Here is a 13899-nt window from a genome sequence, read left to right as displayed (position 1 = left end):
GACAGTCTTACGCTCGGCTCCTCCCAAAATGCACGGGAAAAGAGGCAAACTCGGTACAGGGAAAGGGCAAGAGAAAAGTCGCCAACACAGTAATTAGGGATTCTGCATCTGACAAGCCCATACCCAAGACCATGCCCTTGTGCTTTTTCAGAAAAAATCTCTACCACTCTAGGTATGGAATGACTAGACAAGCCTGTACCCCAAAAAAAGGTAATATGAACATGTGGACACAAAAAGGGGGAGGGAACACTAATATAAAGGAGGAAGGAAGCAAAACCTGCAAAAAAGAAAAAAGGAGGGACGGTGGAGGGAGTCTAGCCAAACCCGCCCATGCATTATTTCCTGTAAATACTTCGACAAAACCGCTCACCTGTGCCCAAGGTCATACCTTTCAAGCCCACTCTCTACAAATGATATTGTGTGGGCCTCTTTACATACGAGTTCAATATTATCTTGGAGTTGTTACAAGATGAGACCCTACAATGATGATGTTTAATGAATGGTTTTGTTTTGAGTCTTGTTCTTTAACTTTATACATTGAAATTCTCTATTATAAAATTTGTTTGGAAGTTGAGGTATACAAGAAACTACTAAAAAAAAAAAAAAAGCATTTTCAGAATGCAACAAAACACTTGAATATATTTTCCAAAATAATTTTCAGAATGCAACCAAACACTTGAAAATATTTCCTTTTTCTAAAAATATTTTCACCTGAAAATATTTTACAGTTGAAAAATATTTTACATGTTGCCAAACACAACTTTAATAGAAAATATGGACAGAAATAGTTGCTGATGAAAACAAAATAGATCTTTAAGAGTAAAATCAAACTCGAAACTTTCAAATGTAAAATCTAAACACTTCTAAATATCAGGAATAAAGTCCAAATTCTGACACTTGTGGAATTAAAATCTAAAACAATTAGGGGCATAGTTTACAATTTAACAAAGGAAAAAAAAAAAAAAAAAAATCCCAAAAGCCACACCCCAAAAGAAAAGTCATACAATGCTGTCGTTTCGAATTCCTAACACGGCGGGTTAATGGCGCAGTGCGCACCCCTCACAACAAACCCACAACACACGATATAATTCACATTGGACCCTCTATTCCTCCCCACCACCAAGTCGCGTACATAACACGAAAGTAACCTCTCCAAAGACATCAAACCCAAACCCGTGATTTCATCCTTAACCGTGTCATCCACTTGATATTCCAACGCGTGTGGATAATACACCCAGAGAATCAGTAGAACTCGTCGAACATAAACTAAGAGGTGGTCAGACATCAAAATAATCTCACACTTTTTCTAACCTAAACGCGAAGTGACAATCCCTTATCCTACACCCATTCATTTATCTTCCATTTTTGCCTTAACCTATATTCCTCTCCCCTCCGTGCATTTGCTCTCTCCACACCTCCTTCAAGCGTTTTTAACTATCTAAAGCACAAAAAAAGAAGCTTTCGCCGATCATCCATGGCCGACCGCACCGACTCCGATTCCCGCCGCCACAACCACCACCACCTCTCCGTCACGCCGCCGCCCCAGCAGATCTCCAAAGGTATTGTTTCGAGTTCTAATTCTCCGAAGCTTCAATTTTGTTCTTTTTCGATTCTTTCTCGCCGCGACTCTCGGTTCCGCACAAAACCCTAGCTTAGCTGAGTGATGCGAGCTGTTCTAGTTGATTTTACTGTATAGAAAAATGCGTCCCTCCGTTGATGTGAATAATTATAGGCATTGAGTTTAGGTTTCTTGAACTTAGGGTTTTGGTTTGTACAAGGTAATGCGTTTCGTTATTATCGTTTTGATTCTTGGAACGAAGAGGAAAATAATCTTGCTTCGAAATAGTTAGTTACTGATACTCGCCTTAGCTAAAAAAAATGCTATTTTATATTTTTTGAGTTTTTTAATTAATTTCAAAAGTGTTAAAAGGCTGTTTGTTTGTTTGTCGTCTTTATCTTGAATTTTATGCTACAGTCAATGTCACTGCATTGGAAAGATCGGTTTTTTTATTGCTTTGTTTTTTTTGGTTACTTAAGGGTTTTACTAAGCTGATCGTCTTGTTTGATTTTCGGAAGTTGCAACATTACTGTGAAGAATTCAAGCGCGATATACTGCAGGCGATTCTTTGAATAGAGAACATTATTTTCAATTTGAGATTTTTCAGGGATTTTAAATTTTTTGCGTTTAAGCCAGTGTCTGGGATAAAATGTGTTACAGCATTTGACTGCAAATGGTGGCATTATGGCTTAAATTTTATTCAAACTCGCTTCCGTGTACATGTTGAGATTTGTGTTGCTTGGGAACTTTTTGCAGTTGCAGCATGATATCAAAGGGGCAGAATCTCTAAGAACAAGCTCCTTATTTATATGCTGCACTTTAAGTTAGTTCTTAGTTGTTGGCCATTAGTGGACTGTCATTTAAATGGGTTTGTTGTTCATTGCCTTGTAGTTTATGGCTTCCCAATTCATTGTTTGTTTTGTGCAAGTTGTATTAGCTCTTGCTCACTCTCTACTCTGGTTCATTCCCATTCATCTATTTGGAATGGTAGCTATTGTTATAGTGAAGTTGGATTAGTCCAGAAAAGAAGTTGGAAAACAGAGAAAATTCTAGGAGTAAGGAGAGTTGATCATGCAACAAATTTCTTGGGATTTGGGAGCTAGAAATTAGGAATTCTAAGTACCTAAACATGGGTTGTGGCCCAACTTATGAAAAGTATCAAAGTGGAGGTCTTGCTATTATAGCTAATCTTTTTTATATTAAAAAGATGTTCTTTGATCATTTTGCTCTATAGTGTCTTATAACTCCACACAATTTCATTGTTTTGTTCTAGAATTTTGGAGCAAAAATATCTTGTTTACAAGGCTGGCATTTGACTCATAAATATCGCTAAATCTTTATATGCCGAGAGTTGATTGGAAAGAAGACATTAGAATCCAGTGGAAATTTATATAGCTTCACAATGTGAAAACTCTGCATTTTTTATCTGCAAGGTTTTACATAGTTTCATGCATTTGAAATTCATGCAGGCATTGAATGCCATATATTTTGGTTGCATCTATGAACTTCTCATTTTCAACCTAGTTTCTTAAGTTTCTCTATGTCAAGAAAATGTCATGGTTGGAATTTCTTATTCATTTTAACCAGTGGGTTAAGCTTTCATTAAGATCATAATATAGACAAGGAGGGCTTTTTTTTATTAACCTTTCTGTTTGGTATATGCAGTGGCAACTGTATATTTTATCTAATTTGTACAATGCCATGTATTTGTTGAGCCAAAAGTGAAAGGAAAATTTTCTTAATCCCCTGTGGTATTGCCATAAAAACTCCTGTTTATTAAAATTTGGTTACAAAAAATGTCACACCTATTAATTTGTTGGCTATTTATTATTTGTTGTTACTGTATATTAGAAATTTAGTTCCTGTATTTTTTGTATGCTGTGATTAAATAATTTGCTTAGTAGCTATAGATATACTTTAAACCTTAATGATTTCTTGGAAAGTTTTTAAAGCCACTCAGAAAGATATGTATAATTTGATTGGAATCTAGTTATCGAAAAAAAAAAAAAAAAAAGTAATAATAATAATTTGATTGAAACCAGGCTTCCCTTCTATAGTAAAAATGCGATTGCTTGATTGTTTGTTAATTAGTTTATGCTAAGAGCCTTGTAGCTCAACTGGTTGACACCTTCTAGTGTTTCCAATGGAGGTTCAAATCCCCCCAACCCCCGATCATCAAATTCTCAAAAAAAGAAGTTTGTAATGAGGGAAATAGGGAAGAATAAGATGACTTGGGGAAAAACAATGAAATACATATATTTTGTATTCACCTAAGATGGAAGGGATCAAGATATAATGTTTCCTTAGAGTTTTATTATTATTAATTTTATTGAGTGCATTTGCTTTGGCCTTCGTAGATCCACAAGATCATTTTTGCAAGATTGTAACATGTACTGATGCTTGGGATCTTTGTTATCCAGTACTATTTTGAGTTGTTGCTCTTGATTGGATGATATTTAGCTCTTTATTTGTTGGTCAGGGTCTTATGGGAGCCACTGTTGCTAGCTTTTTGATTTATATTGTGACACCAACTAAATCTAAGGTGTCTTGTTGGACAACATAGTCAAGCTCTAAATAATTGTAAAGAATCTATCTTTTGTTTATGGTCTAGACTCCATGAAACATGGCCTGTTGAGTACTTGAGTTATTGATTGAAGCATTGCACTTCTCTGTTGTATTTATTTTTTTGTATAAAATACGTTTCTTCGGTGCTTGGAAGTTGGGAGGGACCTTTTATACAATAGTTTTCGTTGATGATTATTACTCAAAGGGGGACCATCAAATAGGAATATAAATTGGTGTTTGACTGAACTCTTGTAAATGCATGGGTGGGTTGTGGATCAATCATCATGTTCTTGGCCTGCCCTTTTTGCTATTATGATGAGAGTCTCTGTTTGATCAACCGATTAAATTATACAATTTCCTAACAGTTTAAACTTTTAGGAAAATTTGTAATTTGTCATGGTATCAAGGCAGGAGGTCTTGGCTTCTAACTTTCCCTTCATATTAGCTTCCATTTAAAAAATTTCCATGTGTTGGGCCCCACTTAATAAGGGTGGTTTAGGCCCACGCTTGAAGGTGGAGTATTAGATTAAATTACCCATTTTCTAACTATTTAAGCTTTTGAAAAAATTGGTAATTTATTAGTTACAAATCATGCATTATGGTTCTGTGCGATAGACATAGAGTATATTTTGTAACCTTAAAGTAGTTCTGGTGTTTACTCTTGATGTAGAGTTCGAATTGTACGGCAAAACCAAAAATTTCTACTATACTACATAGTATTGAAGATAAAAAGATTTCATGATTTCCTTTGTAGCTTTATCATACTTAGGGTGATCTCTTCTTAATAAATGCCTATCCTCCCCTCACCAAAAAAAAAGAAGACCCCTTTAGTTTTGGCATTTAACTCCATTATGGAGCTTTATCTCGCGTCACATTACTGACTAATGCTTTACAATGGTTCTAACAAAAAATTTTATGTTTATTTTTGTGAAGATGAGTGATTCTATTATTAGCAATGTGATACTGTGTTTCTGGTGTCAATCATTCAAGGTCATGTACGACCTTCCAGATTCTGCTTTGGTTAATTTTCAATTTTTTTTGTTTTAAATTTAAGGCTAAAATGCAAAACTGACTCTCTAACTTTCTTTAGATTTCATTTTAGTCCTTTAACTTTATTTTCATTCATTTTAGTCCTCTAAGTTTCAGATTTATTCAATTAAGGCTTTTTGTTAACTTTTGTTAAAATTTTTTGAAAAAAAAAATCTAGAAAATATTTTTCAATCATTAATTGAATTTTTTTAATTTAAAAAATTTGAAGAAAAATATATAAAATTGAAAAATTAACCACAACATATAACAAAAATTGATGGAAAAGCTTTAATTGAATAAACTTGAAAGTTAGAGGACTGAAATGAAATTTGAAGAAACTTAGAGGGTCAGTTTTGCATTTTACCCTAAATTTAATGTTATTATTACCATCAAGGGCTAGTTTGGCGATATAAGTAACTTGTGCCTTGCAGTTGGTTGCCCATATCTGGGGTTGACCCTGTCCCCATCAACGGTTGGCTCAAATTTGTTATTATAATTGATCTTTCTGTTTGATTTGTGCAGATGTTCAAGGGTCTGACAATGCTATTCCAATTTTACTTCAAGGGACTGACAATGTTATTCCACTTTCACCACAGTGGCTTCTTCCAAAGCCAGGGGAGAGTAAGCCTGGAATAGGAAATGTGGTGTGTTGTCACTACTTTCAACAGTATATTTACCTGCCTGAAAAGTGGGCATACTTTCAAACAGAAGTTTATATGTGCCCTGTTTTCACTTACTGGGATGTATATGTTATCAGCATGTGATCTTACCTCTTTTTTTTTTTTTTCTCTTAATTCAGGAAAACCATTTCAGCCCCCATCCAGCTTATGGCAATCGCTCAGATATCATGAAGTCATCAGGAAATGGTGAGGACATGCATGAAACCCATAAGAAAAAGGATGTTTTCAGGCCATCTTTGCTTGATATGGAAAGTGGTCGCCGCGATCGTTGGCGTGATGAAGAAAGAGACACTAATTCCTCCATCCGCAAAGATCGTTGGAGGGATGGAGACAAAGACCTTGGTGACATTCGTAGGGCAGATCGTTGGATGGAAAATTTGTCTACAAGACACCCTGGAGAAGCACGTCGTGTTCCATCTGACCGGTGGTCTGACTCGAGTAACAGGGATGCCAATCACGATCAACGACGTGAGAGCAAATGGAACACGCGTTGGGGGCCTGATGATAAGGAGACTGAAAGTTTGCGTGAGAAGTGGCTTGACTCTAGCAAAGATGGTGATGTGCATGTTGAAAAGGGGTTGTCTCATGTTGCCAATCATGGAAAGGATGAGAGGGAGGGGGATCATTATCGGCCATGGAGATCTAGTTCCTTACAAAGCCGAGGACGGGGGGAGCCTCCACATCACCAAAGCCTAACGCCAATCAAACAAGTTCCTACATTTTCTCATGGTCGTGGGCGTGGGGAAAGTACTCCCCCGACCTTTTCTCTAGGACGTGGACGAGGCAGCTATGGTGGCAGCTCCATAAACATGCGTTCTCAACCTTTAGGAACTGGGGCAGACTCAGTTGAGAGTAGTCATGGGGAGCCTTACCGCTTAAGATATAGTAGGACAAAGTTGCTTGATGTATACAGAATGACTGATATGAGTTCAAATCGAAAATTAGTTGATGGGATTGCACAAGGGCCTTACCTTACGCAAGATGGACCATTAGAGCCCTTGGCATTATGTGCGCCAGATTCTGAGGAATTGGTAATTTTATTTATGAGTTATTTTTTGCGAATACTTTTGATACTCTCAGCAGTTGATTTGATTTATTTCTTCTTGAGTAGGCTGTTTTAAAGGGAATTGACAAAGGGGACGTTGTAAGTAGTGGTGCACCACAGATAACTAAAGATGGAAGGACATCAACAGACTTTACACAGTCAAGACGGACCAAGCTTGGTAGGTTCACATTACCAAGATGTCTTAAAATAGTAACTTGCACATATTTTTAGGTAAGGATTAACTTTTATTGATACTGTATTGTCTCAGCAGGAAGTAGGGAGGATGTACCACTTGCTTCTGATGATTACAAAGATGAAAGCACTGAAAATTCAAGAGTTGGTTCTGCAGAAGGCTCCTCCTATGAAAGGCACACACACTATCCTGGAACCAACTCAAAAATGGAAACCCCATGGGATCATAAGACATTCTCTGATAACAAGTTTAAAGCCGAAGGTATGCTGATGCCAAAATTAAAAAGAAAAAGAACAGCCACTTTTCCATATGGTCTGATTACACTATGCTTTGCAAGATTATAATAATTTAATTTGGTTTGACTCTTGATTTAGGTTGAATTTTATTTTGTTTTTTTTGTTTTTTTTGTTTTTTTCAAAAAAAAAAAAAAAATCTGTTGCTATTTTCTGAGTTCCATAGCAATGTGGACCCTGGCTATTTTGGTTTCAACTTTAATGTGTGATTTGGGTTGGAGTTGAGATCCTTCTTTTCTTAATATTTAGATGGTACACTATCTGTATCTCATAAGGATAAAAACATGTCTCCATTTAAGTGTGTATTGTTATGGTGTTTCTTTGTATTCTCTATCTGCAGGTTTTAGAGAAGATAGTGATGCCTATAGGAAGGTCGAGGATGTGCCCATTTATAGGGAATCAAGTCTCCCAGGGAATTCTTCTGTTCCTGCCACCACATGGCGAGCCCCTCCACTGGGGGAACGCTCACATAACACCTTGCATGATTGGAGAGAGATTACAAATGATGGCAGGTCAAGGTCCTCTGATATGGGCTGGTCAGATTCATCCAAGGAACCAACTAATGATTGGGAAAGTAATTTGGGTAACCCTTCTGAAACAAAAGACGAAACCAAGTGGCAATCCCGTGAGGATCCCATTCTTAAGAGACAGCTATCTGGAGTTATGGACAAGGAACATGAAGCCAGGAAAGCTGCTCAGTCTTCTCCAGAGGAGTTAGTGCTTTATTATAAAGATCCACAGGGAAGAATTCAAGGCCCTTTTAGTGGGAGTGATATTATTTCATGGTTCGAGAATGGATATTTTGGCTTAGATTTGCCAGTCAGCATAAGCCCGAGTGATTTGCCGTGGTTGTCACTTGGTGATGTTATGCCCCATTTACGAGCTAAAGCTGGGCCACCACCTGGATTTACTGCACCAAAACAGAACGAATTTGCGGATGCATCTAGCAGGCCAAACTTCAGTACCTTTGGTAACCTTCACACTGGCATAAATGAAATTGATATTATGAGGAGCGAACCCAGGCAAAGGCAAGGGCAAGGGCAAGGTTCGACAACAGAAGCTGAGAATAGATTTCTGGAGTCACTGATGTCTGGTAGTATGAGCAGTTCACCACTGGAGAAGTTTGCCTTTACTGAAGGTTTGTTTTTTTTAATGAATTTTCTTTTTAAATATATTTTGGATTGTAAATGTAAGTGCATATTGTGGCCAATGAGCTCTATCTCAAATGATACTTCTCTTTTAAGAATTGATGGAATTTGAGGTCATGGGTTCTGAATCTACTAGGTGTTTGTGTAACTTACCAATTAAAAAAATGCAAGGGCATGTTATGCTTTAGCCAAGCCATGTATCATTACCATATAGCAGGTTAATTTCACTTGGATAATTTTGTTTAATTTGTAGGTATGCAAGGATATAGTGGAAATAATTCTAATAGTATGCCCCCTTCGGGAGTAGATGGTGGAAACAACCTTTACTTGTTGGCAAAGAGAATGGCTCTGGAACGGCAGAGGTCCTTAACAAATCCTTATCCATATTGGCCCGGAAGAGATGCTGCATCCTTGGTTTCAAAGACCGATGTTGTCCCAGACTCCCCAACGCCACATTCAAAGCTTCTATCTTCCCTAAATGACAATCCTATTCAGCCTCATTCTCAAAATGCTGACTTCTTGTCCCTTGTCCAAGGCTTATCTGACCGGTCATCTTCTGGTGGAAATAATGGTCTTGCTGGTTGGTCGAATTTTCCTGTCCAAGGTGGAACAGATCCACTTCAGAATAAGATTGACTTTCATCATGATCAGAATTTCCCTCCCCAAGCTTTTGGGATCCAACAACAGAGGCTGCAACCACAAAACCAACCATCTTTAACAAATCCAGTTGCCCAAGCTATAGAAAATCCATCTGGTATTTTTACTCCAGAAAAGTTACTATCATCTGGCTTGTCACAAGATCCACAAGTATTAAATATGCTGCAACAACAGTACTTGTTGCAGTTACATTCACAGGCACCGGTTCCAACACAGCAGATGTTATTGTTGGATAAACTTTTATTGCTTAAGCAGCAACAGAAACAGGAGGAGCAGCAACAGTTATTACGGCAACAACAGCAATTACTTTCTCAGGTTCTGTCAGAGCATCAACCTCACCAGCATTTTGGTGAGCCATCTTTTGGACAGTTACAGGCAGCTGCAATACCTACAGGGAATGCATCTGTTGATCCTTCTCGGCTACAGCCATCTCCAGAGATGTTCCAGGTAGGGCCACGGATGCCAATTCCCAGTATGCAAGATGACCACAATACTAACTTTGTGAAATTGCCAACACAAGTTAATCAGGATGTCAATTATAGTGCAAGTCCTGAAGCCTCTTCTTTAAATCTACCTCATCAATTATTTGGGAATATTACACCTCAAAAAACTTGGGGTGCAGCTGTTCCAAAAGAAACCACTGATACCCGTCATAAAGAATTGTTGCCGAGGTCTTCGTTTGTTGAAACCTCCCCTTTGTTTGAAACCATGAACATATCTGCGGAGGAGCCTCAGCTTGTGCAGAAATCTGTCCCTGATTCTGAATTGCATGATCCTAGAACTCTGGAGCAGACATCAGATGACACTTTAAGGGCCGACAGAAATGCTGCGGCTGTGACCACTGAACATATTGCAGTATCCATACCTCCTAAAAGTGCGGTTGCTGTGTCATCAGCAGGAATTTGTGAGAGTGAAGTGCCTGCGCTTGAGCATACCAATGATGCAAAGGTTCAGTCCACTGGTTTGCTTGAAGAACATCAAGAGCCCTCTATGGTGACAGAAGTTAAGAATGTTGAAGTGCGTGAGCCAAGAAAAGCTTCTGAGAAGAAGTCTAAGAAGCAAAAGTCTTCCAAGTTGCACTCCTCTTCTGACCAGGTAAAGGAAGGACCTAAGGCTTCGCTTCTGCAATTAAAGCAATCTGAAATTAATAAGCAGAGTGTCGAGACAGACCTTGATGCTGGAGATGCACTATATGGAACATCTCCGCAGAGGACAAGGGACGCAAAAGTTGAAATTGCTACTATAGAAAGTGTGGGACTCCAGCAAGGACAAAGCTTTATGCCTGCAAGAGTTTTGGCAGATGAGAGCAGAACTGTTGAAGTCAAGAGTGAATCGGGAGTACTTGGGTCTGCCTCAGTGCAGAATACCCAGACACATACTGGACAACGAGCTTGGAAGCCTGCTCCTGGTTTCAAGCCTAAGTCATTGTTGGAAATTCAACAGGAAGAACAAAGGAAGGCACATACAGAAATGGCGGTATCTGAGATCACAACTTCTGTAAACTCCATGACTTTGTCAACTCCTTGGGCTGGAGTTGTGGCCAATCCGGACTCAAAAATATCTAGAGAATCTCACAAAGATGCAGGGAATACTGAGTTAGGTCTAGGGCAATCTGTAGGCTCCGTGAATCAAAAGAACAAGAAGAGCCATTTACATGATATATTGGCAGAAGAAGTTTTGGCGAAGTCTAGTGAAAGAGATGTAAATGTTCCTGACAGTGTATCTAGTCTGGCTACCCCACAAGTTATGACCTCCCATTTGGAATCTGTAGATGATGATAACTTTATTGAGGCTAAAGACACTAAAAAGAGTCGCAAAAAGTCAGCAAAATCTAAGGGTGCTGGAGCTAAGGCCCCAGTATTGCTACCTTCTGCTGATGTTACTGTTGGTTCAAGTCCCATTGAGAAAGGCAAAAGCTCTCGTCAAACACAGCAGGAGAAGGAACTATTGTCTGCCATCCCATCAGGGCCTTCTCTGGGAGACTTTGTTCTTTGGAAGGGTGAGTCAGCAAACTCTTCCCCATCCCCTGCATGGTCTACTGACTCCGGGAAGCCTACTAAACCTACATCTTTAAGGGACATCCAAAAGGAGCAGGAGAAAAGAGCCTCTTCTACCCATGCTGCAAATCAGATCTCAACTCCACAAAAATCCCAGCCATCTCTGTCTGCCCGCAACAGTGCTCCGTTATGGTCTCTTTCTGCTGCTTCTCCTGCGAAAGCTGCATCTCCAATCCAAATCAATTCCCATGCTTCTCAGTCAAAATATAAAGGAGATGATGACCTATTTTGGGGTCCAATTGATCAATCAAAGCAAGAAACTAAGCAGTATGATTTTTATTCTCTCTGATCTTACGTTATTTAGTTTTGGATTGTGTCTAGTAATAGTGAATTAAATACCATAGAAACTTTTTCTGGGTAAGTTGTGGAGTAATGATGGCATTCCCCATGGTCAATATAAAGTATTAACAAAGCCTTCTTCTGAACCACTTGGCACTGTTGTGGAAAGTTTGTCTGGCTATTCCACTCTATGGCCATTTTATAAAGATCAGACCTGGGAGTTTAATCAAAAAATTTAATATAGTCACGTTTATAAAGATCATGTATGCTGCATCTTGTCATTGGTTTGTGTTTGTCTCAACTAATTTTTATTGGTATGTTACAGACCCAATGGGTTTTGAAGTTACAACCTCACCCTCCACCCACATGTTAGCTATATTGCATTGGCTGCATTTGATTTTGACTATTACTATCATGTCCATCCATTGAATCAATTAAGAACCATACTCATTTGTCTTTCATATTATTAATATATTAGTCCGATGAGATTTGGTTGTAATTGTTGAAAAGTGAGAGTTTGCTGTTTTCCTGTAAGCAGGGTGGATTTCCCTCATCTTGCAAGCCAGGGAAATAGGGTAATGAAAAGTACTCCTGTCAAAGGAACTTCAGCTGGATCGTTAAGCCGACAAAAATCAGTTGGTGGCAAACCTGCTGAACAATCTCTTTCATCCTCACCTGCCACTGCCCAGGCTTACCTAAAAGGGAAAAGAGATGCCATGACCAATCATTCAGGTAAACCTTTGCATGATTGGTTATCCTTTCATCACATATACTGTCCATTAGCCTATTTTTTTGACTGGTCTTTTTTCTCTTTCCAGAGGCCATGGATTTCAGAGATTGGTGCGAGAGTGAGTGTCTCAGGCTTATTGGGACAAATGGTAAGCTTGATTTCACTCATTGCCTGAAATTTTATATGTAAAATATTTCAAATACATGAAATTTGAGTGTGTTGGCTACAGAAAAATAAGGATACTAATCCCAAGGGTAGCACAATTAGCTAGGTACAACTCAGTGGAGGTTTTTAGTTCATATCTCCCTTGTCCCTCTTGTTGGGGCCAAAACTCACTTCTAATGTATATAATATATCACTTCAAAATTTCCCTAATTAAAAAAAAAAAATTATTATTATAAGGTTACTAGGAAATTATGCTCTGCAATTTGCATTAGCCCAGAAATTTAACAATATAAAAAGGTGGGTATGGCTTGCCAGATGTTGTCCATTGGCCTTTTTAATGCTGGGAAAATGATTGGCCTAGTTTTGTTCCTCTTGCAATGTCTCAGTGGTTCAAATTAAGCTTGCTGGTCCAGTAATCTTTAAATTTGCTAGCTTTTGAGCCCAGAAGTAATTGAGCTTTTAGTTTTACCTAATGCAATGCCATTTTTCTTTCATACTTGCTAGATACGAGTGTCCTTGAATTTTGCTTGAAGCAGTCCAGATCAGAGGCTGAGATGCTTCTGGTTGAGAACCTTGGATCATATGATCCTGATCATGAGTTCATTGACAAATTCCTCAACTACAAGGAATTATTACCAGCGGATGTCCTTGAAATTGCATTTCAAAGTCAGAATGATCAGGTCACTGGATTCAGTACCAGAGATGTGAGTTCGGGCAATGCAGGCGTTGGGGACATTGATCGAGATACCAAAATGGGACCTGATGGGTCCATGAAAGGGGGAGGAAAAAAGAAGGGGAAGAAAGGAAAGAAGGTTAGCCCTGCTGTTTTGGGATTTAATGTTGTTAGCAACCGGATCATGATGGGTGAGATTCAGGGTGCTGAAGATTAGGAGTGGTTCTCAATCTAGAGCCAATTGTAAATACGTTTTGACTTTTAACTGTTTGTAAATGGTTTTTTGACACTAGGATTTTTGTTTCCCTTCATAGAGCAACTGGGCAGAACTGTTGATATCTGCTCAAGCAGTTGTCAAGTCCGAAGTAGGGTACTTTGTTTTATCTGTTTTTTTTGGTTACACAAAACCTGAGCAAGGTATATTTTTAAATCAAGTTTACCTTAATTCATGCGCTTTATTTCCTCATCTTGCCCTCTCTCTGCTGTTTATTGTGTTACGGTTCCTTGGGCAAAAAGTCTATGACTACACATTTTGCTGCATCAGAAGTATGTAATAAGTGGTAATTGGATTACTTTTTACCAGGTAACAATGGTGGATCTATGTGTAAGGGGTGTAATTCAATCACAATTTTACACTTATGCAAGTTGTGGCAAAATATATAGTTCTAAAAGAACTTTTTAGTGTTGTACCTAAGGTTGTGTAGTTAAATTTAATATTGTAATTGCATTGATGAATAAATGATTTGGATCATATGTTTCAATTTGCAAGACATGATTAAATTTAAACAATCGTCTAAAAAAATCATATCAGCACAGCATATATTATT

General features: G+C 38.3%; 1 protein-coding gene across 2 annotated transcripts; it reads left to right on the top strand.

The window, feature by feature from the left end:
* Nucleotides 1-1246: 1246 nt before the first annotated feature.
* Nucleotides 1247-13538, top strand: LOC115974309 (protein ESSENTIAL FOR POTEXVIRUS ACCUMULATION 1). 2 transcript variants are annotated; one of them, XM_031094602.1, is made up of 10 exons: nt 1247-1559; nt 5675-5796; nt 5952-6863; nt 6944-7055; nt 7149-7331; nt 7704-8501; nt 8765-11492; nt 12043-12236; nt 12323-12382; nt 12904-13538. In XM_031094602.1, the coding sequence occupies exons 1-10, from the start codon at nt 1475-1477 to the stop codon at nt 13287-13289; spliced, it is 5580 nt and encodes a 1859-aa protein (XP_030950462.1). In that variant the 5' UTR covers nt 1247-1474; the 3' UTR covers nt 13290-13538. The 2 variants fall into 2 exon arrangements, with proteins under 2 accessions (XP_030950462.1, XP_030950461.1); XM_031094601.1 differs by having other exon boundaries at nt 7146-7331.
* Nucleotides 13539-13899: the final 361 nt, after the last annotated feature.

Source organism: Quercus lobata, chromosome 2, assembly GCF_001633185.2.
Source record: "Quercus lobata isolate SW786 chromosome 2, ValleyOak3.0 Primary Assembly, whole genome shotgun sequence".
Taxonomy (NCBI): domain Eukaryota; kingdom Viridiplantae; phylum Streptophyta; class Magnoliopsida; order Fagales; family Fagaceae; genus Quercus; species Quercus lobata.
The sequence above is the reverse complement of the archived record's forward strand: the minus strand, read 5'-3'. Positions and strand labels throughout refer to the sequence as shown.

What these genes read in the sequence shown, in the direction of transcription:
- LOC115974309 (XM_031094601.1), top strand. Translation starts at nt 1,475, where the DNA reads ATGGCCGACCGCACCGACTCCGATTCCCGCCGCCACAACCACCACCAC. An exon ending in AGCCTGGAATAGGAAATGTG is followed by an intron (nt 5,797 to 5,951) that starts GTGTGTTGTCAC and finishes CTCTTAATTCAG; the next exon opens with GAAAACCATTTCAGCCCCCA. An exon ending in CAGGCTTATTGGGACAAATG is followed by an intron (nt 12,383 to 12,903) that starts GTAAGCTTGATT and finishes CATACTTGCTAG; the next exon opens with ATACGAGTGTCCTTGAATTT.